This window comes from Dromiciops gliroides, chromosome 3 (genome assembly GCF_019393635.1).
Source record: "Dromiciops gliroides isolate mDroGli1 chromosome 3, mDroGli1.pri, whole genome shotgun sequence".
Classification (NCBI taxonomy): Eukaryota; Metazoa; Chordata; class Mammalia; order Microbiotheria; family Microbiotheriidae; genus Dromiciops; species Dromiciops gliroides.
The window spans coordinates 545419567-545435648 of NC_057863.1; the positions used below are offsets into that span (position 1 = coordinate 545419567).

The 16082-nt window shown below is 43.0% G+C and overlaps 1 protein-coding gene across 1 annotated transcript in view; it reads right to left on the minus strand.

Moving 5' to 3' along the window:
* CHRDL2 (chordin like 2) overlaps positions 1–16082 on the minus strand; it is an 83058-nt gene that overhangs the window by 52372 nt on the left and 14604 nt on the right. Inside the window, 3 exon segments of the mRNA XM_043997608.1 lie at positions 11464–11495; positions 11498–11540; positions 11542–11576. Coding sequence (XP_043853543.1) covers positions 11464–11495; positions 11498–11540; positions 11542–11576 — 110 coding nt within the window.

Genomic DNA, 16082 nt, shown 5'->3' on the forward strand with positions numbered 1-16082 from the left:
TGTCATCTTCCTCCTCCTGGACAATATGCTGCCGGAGCCCCTCGGCCTCTCCTATAGGTTCACCCAAAACAATGGGGAAATGTTCCAAAGGTGTTGTCAAGCATGGACACAGCCACCCTTGATTTTGTAACACAGCGTCATCATTCCTTAGTCCTGTTAATGATGGCTCTATGTCCAAGACCTCGGCCCAGAATAAAGAATCGTTCCAGAAACATGGATCCTGGGCCAGAACAAACCCAGGTAAGCAGACTCCCCAGAGCTGTGCTGCTCCGCCCCAGCCAACTCTCTTGTTCTCCTCTTTCAAATGCACTCAGTTTTGGAGTCATGGCCAGTGTAGAGACCACCAGCATGGAGACCTGGGGTATTCCTGACATCATTTGTGGCCTGCAATAAGCCTCAAGAGGCTGACTTTTCCTTTAGATCTACTGGCAACAGCTTCTGCTTTCCTGGTCCCACAACACCACTGCATTGTAGTCAAGCTAGTCAGCTAGGTGGTACAGTGAATAGAGTGCCAGGCCTGGAGAAGACCTGAGTTCAAAACTGGCTTTGGATATTTATTAACTGTGTGACCCTTGGCAAGTTATCTAATCTCTGTTTCCCTCAGTTTCCTCAACTGTAAAATGAAGATAATGCCACACTTACTTAGCAAGGTTGTAAGAATCAAATGAGATAACATTTGTAAAGTTCCTGGCACATAGTAGGTGCTATATATAAAATGTTAATTCCCTTCCCTATTCTTTGTCTACCATATACTTCTATTAATGTATCCTAAGACTGCATTAGCTCCCTTAGCAGTAGGGGCAAACTTCTTCACACACTTTGTCTTAACTAGGCAAATCGAGACACCACTTTTATTTTTTGCAATCCTCCTGCTCTGAGGCCTGGGACAACTTGCTGTTTTCCCTTCCCACTAATTAGGCCTGTCTCCATCCCTTGGCACCATGGATCAGCATGTTGATGTCCCAATTTTTAATAAGGGGGAAAAGAAAGATTCTTCAAACTATAGACTAGTGCATTTGACTTTCCTGGCAAAATTCAAGAACATTATTTTTAAAGGGGTGACTTATACATTTTAAGAAAAGGAAGCGGTGATTACTAAGAATAAGTATGGTTTCATCAAGAAGAGATTATATAAAACTAAGCTCATACCCTTTTCTGATAGTTATTAAACTGGTAGATAGACTAAAAGGGGGCAGCTAGGTGGCACAGTGGATAGAGCACCAGCCTTCAAAAAGTCAGGAAGACTCATCTCCCTGAGTTCAAATCCAATCTCAGACACTTACTAACTGTCACAACTCTGTTTGCCCCAGTTTCCTCATCTGTAAAATGAGCTGGAGAAGGAAATGGTAAACCACTACAGTATCTTTATCAGGAAAACCCCAAAAGGGGTCACAAAGAGTCAGACACCACTGAAATGATTCAATAACAGCAATAGACTAATGCCAGATCATACTAGAAAGTAGAATGCTGCAGACATAGTATTCTTGAATTTTATTAAGAATTTGGACAAAGTCTCATGATCTGCTGGTAGATAAGGTGTCAAAACAGTTCTAGATGATAGTTCAATTAAGGTGAATTCTTAATTGCTTTAATGTCTGTATCCAAAGACATTGATTCATTCATTTATCCATATCAACTTGGAGGGACCTCTCTAGTGGAATGCCACAAGGCTCTGATCTTAGCATTATGCTGTTGCTCAATATTTTTATCAACACCTCTGATGAAGGCATAGATGCTGTGGCTGTACCCCATTTGGGCCTTCAGCTTCATCTTAAAATCCTCCTTCCTCCAGGAAGCATTCCTCAGTTAATTCTCTGATCTACCTGCCCTGTTTGGTGGGGAGGTGGAGGGGGTAAACTGAGGCCTGGGACTATACCCAAAGAACTAGAAAAAACCTAGGACAAGTGAGACACTTGAGATTTTACCACTTCCAATTTCTCCAAAGTCACCAAAGATCTCTCAGTGGCCAAATCTTATGGCTTTTTTCTCAATCCTCATTCTTCTTGACTCTTCTCCAGCCTTTAACACTGTCAATCACTCTCTACTCCTGGATAACCTCTTCTCTATAGGTTTTGTGACACTATTCTCTCCTGCTTGTCCTCCAGTCTCACTGAGCACTCCTTAGTCTCTTTGGTTGTTTCCTCATCCAGCTAGTGTTCACTAACTGTGAATGAGCCCAGTGGGTCTGTCTTGGGTCTTCTTTTCTTCTTCCTCTATACTATCTCACTTTGTAATCTCACCATCTCATCTGTTTTTCCTGTTGCTTGTTGTTTAGTCATTTCGGTTGTACCTTGCTCTTCATGACCCTTTTTGGGGTCTTCTTGGCAAACATACTGGAGTGATTTGCCATTTCCTTCTCCAGCTCATTTTACAGATGAGGAAACAAGAAGCAAACAGGGTGAAGTGACTTGCCATGGTCACGCAGTAGTAAGTGTCTGAGACCAGATTTGAATTCAAGAAGATGAGTCTTCCCGGCTTCAAGCCTGGTGCTCTATCCACTGTGCCACCTGGTGCCCAGTGTACCACCCACCTCTACATGGATGATTTCCAGATCTATATATCTAGCTCTCACCTCTCTTCTGCATTTCGGTCATGCATCTCCAACTATTTCTTGGGCAGCTCAAATTGTATGTCCCCCATTTGGCAAATAAAAACCCTTCTCAACCTGCCCCCACTTTACCCTTCCATCCTCTTTATACTTTAACTCCCCCATTCTCTAAGATTCAGAGTGGCACTGCTCTTCTGTTGTTACTCACACAACAGGACATTCAAGTGCTGACTTGGTGCCTCTTCACTGGCCACTGTCCCCCGTGCTTGGAATGCTCTCGTTCCTCACTGCTGCCTTCTAGCTGCTCCGAACCTCCTTAAGACACCTCAAATCCTAACATTCCACTCTGGAGTCCTTTGCTAGTCCCCCCCCAGCTAGTGCCTTTTCTCTGAGATTGCCTTCCATCTATCTTGTTAGGATCTCATATGTACACAGTTGACTGCACTTTGCCTCTCTCATTAGAATGAGCCCCTTGAGGACAGGAACCCTGGTTTTGCTTTTCTTTGTATTCTCAACACCCGCTGTGCCCTAAGCATTTAATAAATGCTTGTTGACCAATTGAATGGATCAAGATGAATGGGGGGGGGGATTGAACCCGAGCAGGATAAGGGCAGGGAGACACCAAGACCATACCATTTCCCTGATTAATAAGGAAAAGGGTGCATTCCTGGAACATTTTACTTCTGGCTTGACATAAAATAGAGTGGGAGATAAGGGGGAATCTCTGGGATTGTGTCTATTATGCAAATTAAAGAGAAAGTTGCATCGAGAGGAAAAGGGGGTTGTGCCTCAGGGGACCAGCTCCAGCTGGGACGCAGACCCAGATGTCCGAAAGCTAAGGAACACCTGCTGTTTGTCTCAAGAGCTGACGTCAGCACCCCCACCCCCTACCCCTCCACTCACCCACCCATCCATCCACCCACTTCCTCCTCCATGAGAACAGAGACAGCAGGGCCTATTACACCATCAGGAATTATGTCACAAATGGGTTTGGCTTATGGCCAAGAGACATTTCAAGCGTTGGTGCAGCAGCCCTCCTGCAGGGGGCCAAAGAGCTCTGGCTGCAGGGGTGGGGGTGTCTCATTAGGTCATCACATCCACCCCACCCCACCTCCCACCTCTCAGCAGTCCTCACTGTGGCAAGGTCTGAGCATTTCATAGATTTAGAGGTGAAAGGGATCTCTGAGACCATCATCAGGTTGGAAGAGAACCAGAAGGGAGCAGGGTCACAAAATTCAGTAGAGAGAGTATTTAGGAGAAGAGGGTGATTGAAAGTGTCAAAGCTGAGGAGATGCTGAGAGAAAGAGGAGGATTGAGAAAAAAGGCCACCAGAATCTGGCAACTGAAAGAAGGGAACTCTGGTCCAATCCCCTCATTTGGTAGACAAGAACTGAAGGACAAAGATGAGGAGAAAGGATTTGCCTACAACTCTACAGGCAGTAAGCATCAATGTCAGGATTTGAACCCATGCCTTCAGACTCCAAATCCAATGTTTGTTGCACTATAGGTTGCTGTTCTATCAAATGAGGGATATCACACAAAACAAATTCCCCCAATGGCTATACACAAATGCTGTCCTTCAGTTGTACTTGACTCTTCATGACCCCATTTGGGGATTTCTTGCAAAGATACCGGAATGGTTTGCCATTTCCTTCTCCAGATCATTTACAGATGACGAAACTGAGGCAAACAGGGTTAAGTGACCTGTCTAGGGTCATATAGCTTGTAAGTATCTGAAATGGAATTTTAAACAGTCTTCCTGACTCCAGGCCTAGAGCTCTAGCCATTGGACCTCCTAGATACCCTTAGTATACGCGCGCTCGCGCACGCGTGTGTGTGTGTGTGTGTGTGTGTGTGTGTGTGTGTGAGAGAGAGAGAGAGAGAGAGAGAGAGAGAGAGAGAGAGAGAGAGAGAGACTCTAAGTCCATTACCTCTTTGTAATGGATGATAGTATATTCCATCATTGGTCCTCTAAGGTTGGGGATGGGAAGGAGAGAAAATAGATTCTGTTTTTTGTTGTTTTTTTTTTAAATAGAGAACAGGAGTTGCTACAGATGTGAAATATTACGTGAACTTTCAGACAAGGTCATTGTATTTTTAATTTTATTAATTGTTGTTACTTAGTTCAAGCACTGTCTCATAAAGCAGGAGGCAGTCTGTAAATGTTTATAATGCAAAAACAAGCCCATCAATAAACTGAAAATGGAAAAGTGAAAAAAATATAAAATGAGGGGTGAACACACTAACCACTAAGGGTATCCTGGTCGGATTCCTATGATTTCATGTTGCCAAAGTACCTTAGAGGCAGGGACCCTTGTCTTCTTCTCTTGGTCTCTCCCCTGAGTCCTGCCTTGGACCATCAAGGCAGAGGAGAGAGAGAGCCTGTAGCAGGCCTCAGACCTTGTTCTGACACTTGGAAGCTGGGTGACTATGAATTAAGTTCACTTAGTTTTCTCCGAACTAAAGGATCTTCATCTTTAAAATGGGGATAACATCTGAATAACGTCCTCACGCGGCTTGTTGGAGGATGAAATGAGGAAATGTACTTGGCCAACCTCTATGCATTATATAAATGTCAGCTGTTATTTGCCTTGAACACTTGAAGTGCTTAATTAATGCTTGTTGATACTCTATGGCAGACTGTATCATTACTGTCACACACTCCTGATGGGAAGGCACTAGAATGCAAGGCCCACTGTGCTTATTGTTCATGGACTATTAAAAAAAAAGTCAAACATTTGATCAAGAGAGCAAGATATAGCCTTAAAACTCCCCTCCATCTGTGAAGAATGGAGGTGTTTATGAGATCATAAAAAAATCCTTGAGAAAGAGGCAGCCTCACAAGATGGGTAGAGAGTCAATCTTGGGGGCAGCTAGGTGGCGCAGTGGATAGAGCACCAGCCCTGGAGTCAGGAAGACCTGAGGTTCAAAATCTGGCCTCAGACCACTTTACACTTATTAGTTGTGGTGACCTTGGGCAAGTCACTTAACCCTCACTGCCCTGCAAAAAAAAAAAAGAAAAAAGAAAAAGAAAAAAAAAGAGAGCCAATCTTTCAATTAGGGAAGGCCTGGAGTTAAATCCCAGCTTTGACACATACTGGCTGAGTGACCTTGGGAAAGTCCCTTAACTTCTCATTGCCCCAGCCAGCTTTCTAAGATTTTACATTGTAAAGGAGTTGTTGGCTCTGCATTGGTAGAGGGCATTTCCCTCACTGGGATCTTCCTACACCTTTGAAATCTGAGTCCACTCCTGCCACCATTTATCCCCCCCCAAAAAAAATTCTTTGAAAGATTAAAAAAAGAGATGACTGTGTTTGAATGATTATTAATATCAAGGAAGAAATATCATAGACATATGGGAATCAAAAGTGATTTGTGGGAATGGCATGAAAGACCAAAAAGAAAAAAGGAAGATGGCTTTCAGATGTTCTTGTTTGAAACTGTTCTGATATTCCAAAATTTGACAGAATCTTCTAATTGAGGTATTTAACCACTCACCAGAATTCTCTCCAGTGCCTAGCATGAAGCAGGATCTTAATAAATGCTTAGCAGATTGGAGTGAAATTGGATGAAAATGCCTATTGTCCAGACCTCTCTGAACCTCAGTTTCTTCATCTATAAAATGGGTATAATAATTATACCTACTTCACAGGGTTGCTGTGAAGATCAAATAGCATAATGCATGTGAAATGTTTTATAAACCCTAAAATGCTATAGATAGATATAGATATATAAATATGTGAAATATAATTAGAAAGGAAGAAAGAAAAAAGAAATAAAGATGTATTCAGAAAAAGAAATGAATGGACCATTTCATGAGGGGAAATAAATAACCATCAGATAATCCATGTACATGATTACCCACAAAGAATATTGATTCTGGAGTCAGAGTTCAAAATTAATCTGGCCTCTGATGCTTATGTGCGAACATGGGCAAATCTCTTAACTTCTGTGGACCTCAGTTTCCCTCATCTATAAAATAAGGGGATTGGCTTCAATGGCTTCTCCAAGGTCCCTCCCACTTCTAAAACCTATGAACCTATGAACTAAAGGAAGAGCCCTTCTTTTCCCCTCCCCACCCTCAGCACACTGGATGGACATCATGGTGGGGTTTTATGGAAAGATATAGACAAAAGTGGGCAGCTAAGTGTCACAGTGGATAGAGAGCCTGGGCCTGGAATCAGGAAGACCTGAGTTCAAATTTGACCTCAAGACATTTGCTAGCATGTGACCCTGGGGAAGTCACTTAAAACCCTGTCTGCCTCAGTTTCCTCATCTGTAATATGAGCTGGAGAGGGAAATGGCAAACCACTCCAGTGTCTTTGCCAAGAAACTCTAAATGGGGTCACAGAGAGTCAGACATGACTGAAATGACTGAACAACAACAAATGGACAAAAGTGGAGCCAGATGAGTAGGTGTGGAAGGGTTGGGATTGTTACAGTTGGAGGAAGTGTCCACGCTGATGAACTTAAAAGATCCACTGAAAGGTTAAAGTATGATGTGATGTGATTTGATTTGACTTTCTGCACAATTCTTTAACAAGAAAACGCCCACACGAGAAGCCAGGGGCTCTGTCACTAATGAGCTGTGTGAACTCCTGAAGGTCAGGAGCCGTGTCTGTGTCTTTCTGTGTATCCTGCAGTGTTGATAGCTATGCTGGAACGTAGTCGCTCTTAATAAAATGGTCATTGATTGACCATGTGACCTCAGGCAACTCACTTAATCCCTCCGAATCTCACTTAACTCATAGGATCCTGAAATTAGAGCTGGAAGGAACCTCAGAGCCTATCTGGTTTAACTCATCTTAGAGGAGACTAAGAGCCAGGGGGCTTCATGATTTGTACAAGATCACTCAGGTACAGTAGTAGTGAGCTCAGATTAATGATTTGCCCAGGATCACAGAGTCCAGGAGTAAGCAGGGGATTTTAACTCAGGGCCTCTGATTCCCTAGTCAGTGACCTTTCCACTGTACCATGTTGCCTCCCAATGGGAATCCAAACCCAAGAACCTCAGATTATAAAACTCATCTATAGAATGATCTTGATAAACCTCTGACCTGCCTCCTTCACAGGAGTACTGTGGAACTCAATAAATACTCTTAAAGAGTACTACGTTACCACACAAGGGGAGCAGAGAATAAATAGTATTCATTATCACTACCCCCATCATCATAACAGCTAGCCTTTATATAATGTTTAATGTTTACAAAGCACTTCACAAATGTTAGCTCATTTTAGCCTTACAACAAACCCTGAGAAGTAGATGCTATAGTCCTATTTTTAAAGTGGGGCAAACTTAAGAGAGGGTAAGTGACTAGACCTGGTCACTCAGCTAGTAAATGTCTGAGGCTGGATTTGAACTCAGGTCTTCTTAATTCCAAGTCCAAGGCTTTCTCCACTATGCCACCCTGGCTTTCTAAACAGCACCATCACCATGAGATGTGACTTTCTGGTAGAATAGAGAGTGCTGAACATGGCAGCAGGAGACATAGGTCATGTCTTAGCTCTGAGACTTGCCAGCTAAATATTTTTGATCAAGTCACTTATAGCTCTCTGAGCTTTCCTCATTTTCCTTGCTTCCTGTTGCTACTTCCCTTTCGGGACCATTCCTATACTTTAAGCTTTCAATAACTTTCTTCTTTGAAATCCATACAACCTGTTTGAAATATGCTCTCTCCCATCCTTGTTGTTGTCATGATCTGGTATCCAGGTTATTTCCCCAGATTTCTCATGATTTCCATACCTGGCTCATGATCATACTTTCCACTATAACCAGGGACTTCAATATTCATATCAACAACTGACCCAGCCATCTGATCTCTTAATTCCCCAACCTTCTCAAGTCCAGCAACCTCCTTCTCCACCCATTCCCATTATAGCCACACACCAACATTTGTCACACCAGACACCTTGCCATCTCTTAAAATTATACCCATTGAAATGTTCATCTCTATCCACAACTTCCTACCCTTTCACTCTTCCCCTCTCTTATTAACTCACAAAACAAAAGCAGAAAACAAAAAATTATTTGGGGCTCTTATCACAGCCTTCCTCCCCCTGGACCCAGCGTTCTTATTCTCCCAATCCATCTTGCCCACATTGGCTTCACCTGCTTCTATACCCAGCCTTGATCCCCACAATTGGTTGCTTTAGCGTTTCCTGAGCTACAAGCCTCAAATTTCCTGCTCCTCTGATAGAAAGTCAGTTTCCAATGGCAAATTCTCATCCTTGGATAACTCATCATTTGATTTACCTGGCTCCCACTCTAGGATCCATTGAGTGTCACTGGAGAAAATAATGAAATCAAGCTGATATTGCCCATCATAAATTTATACCAAACAACTTCAACTGGTTTTCAATGATACAAAAACCTTTCCTACCCCATCCTTGATGACTGACTCATCTCATTCCCCATGGTGACTATTCCAATTTTTTTTCTCCTCTCTTCACCAACTATATTTCCATCCCTAGCCCTTCTTCCCTCACCCATTCATAGCAAATACTTATTAGCTGTGACCACTAGTAAGTCATTTAACATGTCCGACACTCAGTTTCTTCATCTACAAAATGAGGATAATACTATACTGCCACCTCAAAGGGTTAGGGGTAAAGCTCAAAGAGATGATGGATATAAACTACTTTACAAACTTTGAAGTGCTATGTACATGTAGGTTTTATTGTTAATGTTAGACGGCTGTGTTACCACCATCTAACTCAAACTACCTTAGCTCCCCATCTCCATTCCTCAGATATTCTCAGCATCAGACTCCCACTACTTCCACTCTCCCCTTTCACTTCAGGCACAGAAGAAAAATCTCCACTCCTCATGAATTCCTTTACCTAAGCCCTTGATTATATTTCCTAGCTCTCATTCGAGCCTCATTGGACATTACTATTCTCCCCACACTCTATGGTCCAGTCAAACTGGCCTTCTTTTTGTTCCGTATGCATGGCCCTCAATCTCCCACTTCAGTGTCTTTCATTTTTTCCTGGACTGCATTCTCGTTCTTTTCTCTGCCTATAGAGTTGCTTTTCCTTATGATCATGCATTCAGGCACTATCTTCCACATGAAGTCTTTCCTAATTTCCCCCAGCTTCTTTGCCCTTCTTCCAAAACTACTTCATATTTAATCTCTTTGTATATATTTGTTTTTATTAATTTTATATTAAGGTCACAATTTCTGTATGTACTCTTTATTTCTCTCCATTAGAATGCAAGTTCCTTGTGAGTAGGGGATTGTTTTATTCTTTGTGCTCCCCAGTGCCTAGCACAGTGCTTGGCACATAGTAAGGCTTTTAATAAATACTTGTTGATTGACTGATTCCCTTCTGTTTCTCCTGGGATGATGCTTCTGCTCTCTTGCAGCGTGAATCTCCACCTTTCTACTTGTTACTTGCCCATTTGCCTACAAGTTGTGTCTCCCTAACCCTAAAAAGAATGGTCCTTTGAGCTTTCATAGAACCTAGATCTGGAAGAGACCACTTATTACATCTGCCCTTTCACTTTACAAATGAAGAAAAACTGAGGCAGCAGATTAAGTTGCTTGCCCAAAGTCACACTGCATTAAGTGACAGGCAGGATTTGAACCCAAGTCGTCTGATTTTAAAGTCAGACCTCTTGCCACTGTTCAATGCTGCTTCCATTCTATCCCAACCCAGCTCCTATCCAATCTCTTTACTCGTCTTTACTGTCCAACTTCTTGGGAAAAGTCTCTACCCCATGTTCTACTTATTCATTACTTACTATCTCTTCAAGTCCTTGCCCAATATGTAATTAATTTTCTTTCAAAAGTCAACAACAAATAACATTTGTATTGATGTAGTGGGAAAGAACACTTGACATGAAATTTAAAATCTCAGATTCTAGAGTTACTCCAACTCTTCTAAGTTATTTATTGTTTCAGTCTGACTCTGTGAGCCTGTTTGGGGTTTTCTCAGAAAGATCTTAGAGTAGTTTGCTTCTTCAGCTCATTTTCCAGATGAGGAAACTGAGGCAAAACAGGGTTAAGTGACTTGCCCAAGGTCATACCCCTACTAAGTGTCTGAAGTTATATTTGAATCTCAGGTATTCCTGACTCTGGGCCTCATACTCTATCCGCTGTGTCACCTAGCTGTCCTGATTTAGAACTGCAGCCCCCTTATTATCCAGATGAGGAAATAGTCCTAGAGAGGGGGAAGTGACTTGCAAGGTCACCCAAATATTAAAGTGGCAGAGAAAGACAGGGCTCTTTTCACTATAACACATCGCTATAGTCACCTACTGAAGTCATGTAATGTCATATAAAGTCATATTATGAAGTTATATAAATAAAGCACTTTGGAAATGATATTAATTTTAGCTAGCAACTTCCTATGGTCCATCGGAAGAGGATCACTTTGGCAAACTTCCAAGTGTAACGATTGGAATGATGCCACCTGCTGGAGACTTACTGTAGAAAAGCCCCGCCATGACGTGAAGGTCTCTGAGGGCAAGACCATGAGTCTTTCTTTGGCGTCAGGAAGTGACGTTTGCTAGTGGAGGAAGCAGGGGGAGCCTGGCACTCTGCCTCGCTCTCTCTTTCCTGTGGACTCTGGCGGAGAGTGGAGCTAGGAATGGCGTTCTCCCTTTAATAGATAGAGGAATCTAGGCCTTTCTTTTTCTCTTTCACCAAATTCTTATTCTCCTTAGTAAATGCGTAAGAAGCCTAACTCTTGCTAAAGCTTATAATTTATTGGTGACCACTCATTAGATTTTAGACAGACTAGCTAGAATTTTAGCCTTTACACAAGGGCAAGAGGAACAGCAGCCTCTCCTGTGAGCTGGGAACCACGCAGGGTTTCGGCGATCTCTAGAGGTCCCTGCTTGGTGGGGATTTTTAGGGAGGTCTCCATGGCTATGTTTCTAGGCCCATTAGAGGAGGATGGACGGGACCTACCTCAGAACAGGTGCAGCGCAGACAGTACATCAGCCCTGCGGCTCCAAGTAGGGATGCCAGCTCTCTCCCAGGGCATAAACGCTTCCCATGGAAAAGGCAGAACATGTCAGGGCCTGGAAAGGACAACCAGCCACACATTAGCAGTCCTCAGAGATGGTTTCTTCACCCTGCCTCTTGGAATTCTTCATTTACTTCACAGCTCAGATAAAACCCAGTCTTCTATATGAAGCCTTCACTGATCCCACCCACCCCCTCAAAAAAAAAAAAGTGCTTTGTATCTATATATCATATATGTTTTGCATATATGTCTCCCTAATAGAATGTAAACTCCTTGAGGGCAGGGATTGGTTTATTTCTTTGTATACCCAGAATACAGTGGGTACTTAATAAATGCTTATTGATTGAGTTCCCCATCCCTGAGGTCTCCAGCTTGAGACCCCCCCCTCTTCTGGGGAGCCTTCCCGATTGGTTCAGTCTGCAATGATCTTTATCTCAAAACTAAGGACCTTCTGGAAGGGCCTTTGGGATGGGGACCCTTGATTTCATTGGTATAAGGAGCTCCCAGCTAGGGAACACCCTTTATCAATGCAAGTGAGCACCTTTTCTGAAACCTGTAATCTTAGAGAACTGTTTAGAGTACTGAATGGTTAAGTGACTTGCCCAGAGTCACACAGTCAATAGGCATCAGGACTCAAATCCAAGTCTTTCTGATTCCAAAATCAGCTCTTTATCCACTACACCACCTTGCATCTTATTGAGGGGCCCTTAGAAATAATAAAATCCGGGCAGGCTAGGTTGGCGACAGTGGATAAAGCACTGGCTCTGGATTAGGAGGACCTGAGTATCCAATCCAGCCTCCGATATTTTGACACTCGCTGTGTGATCCTGTGGCAATTCACTTAACCCTCATTGCTCCAACAAATAATAAGAATAATAGGCAACAATAATATAAGGAGATCCCAGAGTTAGGAAGGAACCTCAGAGATCAGCTAATTGCTGATACGTGAATAAAATACTTGAGGGGGGGCTAGGGTGGCGGGCAGTCAGGGATAAAGCACCGGCCCTGGATTCAGGAGTAGCCTTGAGTTGCAATATCGCGGCCTCAGACAATTGACACTTACTAAGCTGTGTGACCCTGGGCAAGTCACTTAACCCCCATTGCCCAGCAAAAAAACAATCAAACAAACAAAAACCAAAATATCTTGAAAATACTATTCTCTCTTAATGGCATATAATTAATCAATAATCAAGTGCCTATTGGCAATTATTAATTGCTTCAGTTTCTACAATTATAAAATGGGGATAATACTGGTAGCTACCTCATGGGGTTGTTGTGAGAATCAAATGAGATTATATTTGTAAAGTGCATAGGAACAGTGCTGGCACATAGTAGGTGCCTAATATATGCTTGCTTCTTTCTCCTTCTCTTCCCTTCCCTTATTATGTGTTTGGGCTCTTCCAGGGCTAACAAAGATGAAAATGAAACTGTATTTCCCCCCTATTAGGAGAGACAACATGTACCCATAAAAGAATATTAAAAAGGTAGATTACAAAGTCTTTCAAAGGGAAAGACCTCTGGATTAGAGTGAGACGACACAGACAAGTCGTTTTGTGAGACTGCTTTAGTCATTGGCAATGGGAGAGGGTTGGACAGATCCTCTTCAAAAGTCTCTTCCAGGTCTGTTGTTCTATGTTTCTCCTTTGGAGACCTTTCTTACTCTAATTCAGACTGTTATCCTTGACAATTACTTCTCTGGTATCCAACGTAAGACCTCCCAGGGACAGATGACTATCTCTCGGGTCAGTCTATTCCATCTAGGACCGCTAGAAAATTTTTCCTTTAAAAGAAGCCTAGGGGCAGCTAGGTGGCAAAATGGATAGAGCACCGGCCCTGGAGTCAGGGAGGACCTGAGTTCAAATCCAGCCTCAGACACTTAGCACTTACTGGCTGTGTGACTCCTGGGTAAGTCACTTAACCCAATTGCCTCACCAAAAGAAAAAAAAAAAGAAGCCTAAACTGCGTCTCTGAAGCTTTGGTTCCAAACTTCTGCTCCCTGGGGACCAAGAAGAAGAAAGAGCTGCTTCTACTTAATGTGAAATCATCTGACCCAACTCTCCCAATTGATTGCTGAGATGGATTCAGGTTAGAGGGGAAAGGACTTGCCCCTGCTCCTGCAGCTGAAGTCACTTGGCTGAGTCCTATCTCAGATCCAAGTCTCCAGGCTCCTTCCTCCACCAGGACTCTCTTACTTGGAAGTCGTACAGCCCCTTTCTGTCCGTTCCTGGCACTTGCTCGATCCTTCAATATAGAGCATGCACTTCCACATGTAAAGAGATGATCTGTTTCCTTGTTCTTACTGGGAATCCTATCTGCTTTTAATGCAGATTGAAGGTATTTAAGTATTTGGGGAATTTGGGGAAATTCATGGGATAATAGATATACAGCTAGAAGGGACCTTTGAATCAATTTAGTCAATTCCCTTCATTTTACAAATAAGGAAACTGAGGCCCAGAGGGCTTAATGAGTTATTCCCAAGGTCCCGTAGTATAGTGGCAGAGCTGGGACTCAAACTCAGGTCCTCTGACTCCAAAATCATCAGGCTTTTGTGACCATCATCACTGAGGGCCCGTCATGGCTGCTCATGTTGGATGATTACTTGTAAGGCATGTTATAGATGGAATTCTCGTTCAGGTCGGTAGATTCTTTGTAACAGCCTTCTAACTTATCTCCCTGCTTCCATTAATTTAAAAAAATACATGTCTCCATCTAAATGCCAGGGCACTGTGGTAGGCGCGGTCGAAAAGAGGTAAAAAGAACTGGGATAGTATTTCATTGGAATAGGGAATCTTCAGGGTAAGGAAAATAGCTTCACCAATGCAGTTGACATCTCTACAATTTAAGAGTCTTAGAGTATTGTTTAGAACACTTTGAGAGTAAATAACTTCTCTTGGTCACGACAGGCAGTCCCTTACAGGGTTCTAAGCATACAAGTCAAAATGCCAAGGAACTCATGGCCTCCTGTGGGGAGGGGAGATGAAAATGAATGTAAACAGACACAAATTTTAAAAAAAATTAAAGATGTGCATTTTTTTTAATGTTCCTTTGACAACTCAGGTAACTTGAGGAGAGGGAGAGACAGACAGAGGCAGAGGCAAGGACAGAGAGAACTGATGAGGAGACCAGGAAAGAGCTTCAAGAAGATGTGGGGCCCTGATTTGACTTCCCGATGGAAGCCATAGATTCTAAGAAGCGAAAATGAGGAGCACTTGGGGTATCTCCTTTTAAGGTCATTGTTCTCTCCTTTTTCATAGTTACTTTGTGTACTTGTTCTTTCTACCAGAAGAAGGTAAATTCTTTGAAAGCCGGGCAACTATCATATCTTTGTATCCCCTGTAATCAACCCGGTGCCTTGCACATAGTACGTGCCTATAAATGTTTGCTGATTGATTGCTAAGGTCCCTTCCAGCTCTGATAATTGATGCCTTATGGGCCGGGGTGGGGCAAGAAGAGGGTTGTGTCATTCGTTGATTCAAGTTCTTCTCAGATGCTATGGTTCTAAGTTATAAGAACTCGTAGAGGCTATGGCATTCTTGGGTCCTTGCCGCCTCAGTGGCTTTATAGAAGACCCTCTGTGTCAGTTTTGCTTGGGCCAGTATAAGGAATAGTGAGGCCTAGGGAGGTATACTAGACATTAGTTCATATGAAAAGGAGCTGAGGGTCAGAAAGGTCAATGAATCATTGAGGTTTGTGGCTACCCAAAATGCTAACTTGATCTTGAGGGTTATGTAGTCAGTGAATCAATAAGCCTACTATGTGCCAGGCACATCAAAAAGGAGGGTTTGAAGACTAGGGAAGGGAATGGGTCTATTGTTCTCTGCCCTAGTCCAGGACCCATCTGGAGTACTGTGTACAATGCTGGGGTAACATTTTAGAAGGCGTCGCTGTTAGAATAGATGCTAAACAGGAGCAGCTGGGGTGGCACAGTGGATAAGGGCACTAGGCCGAGAGTCAAGAAGACCTGATGCAAATCTAGGTTCAGGACATTTACTAGTTGTGTAGCCTGGGCAAAGTCATTTAACCTCTCTTTGCCTCAGTTGTCCTCATCTGCAAAAAGGGGGATAATAACAGCACCTACCTCTTAGGGTTGTTATGAAATCAAAGGAGATAATAATTGTAAACAGCTTAGCATAATGCCTGGCACATAATAAGAACTATATAGATGTTAGCTCTTATTATTACTATTATTCTCACTAGGATAGAGAACAATGCCTTAGGATAAAAAGCTCTGGGAAGGGGCAGCTAGGTGGCACAGTGGGATAGAGCACTGGCCCTGGATTCAGGAGGGACCTGAGTTCAAAATCCGGGCCTCAGACACTTAACACTTACTAGCTGTGTGACCCTGGGCAAGTCACTTAACCCCAATTGCCTCACTAATAAAAAAAAAAAGCTCTGGGAAGATCTGGCTTAAAGTGTCAGGCTCAGAAAGGACATGACCATGGTCAAGTATTTCAAAGGGCTGGTCTTGTGGAAAAAGGAGTTAACTGATGCTACCTGGCCCCACCTGCAGAAGGAGGGAGAACCAAACAGAAGGTCTGAGAGGCAGATTTCAGCTAGAAAT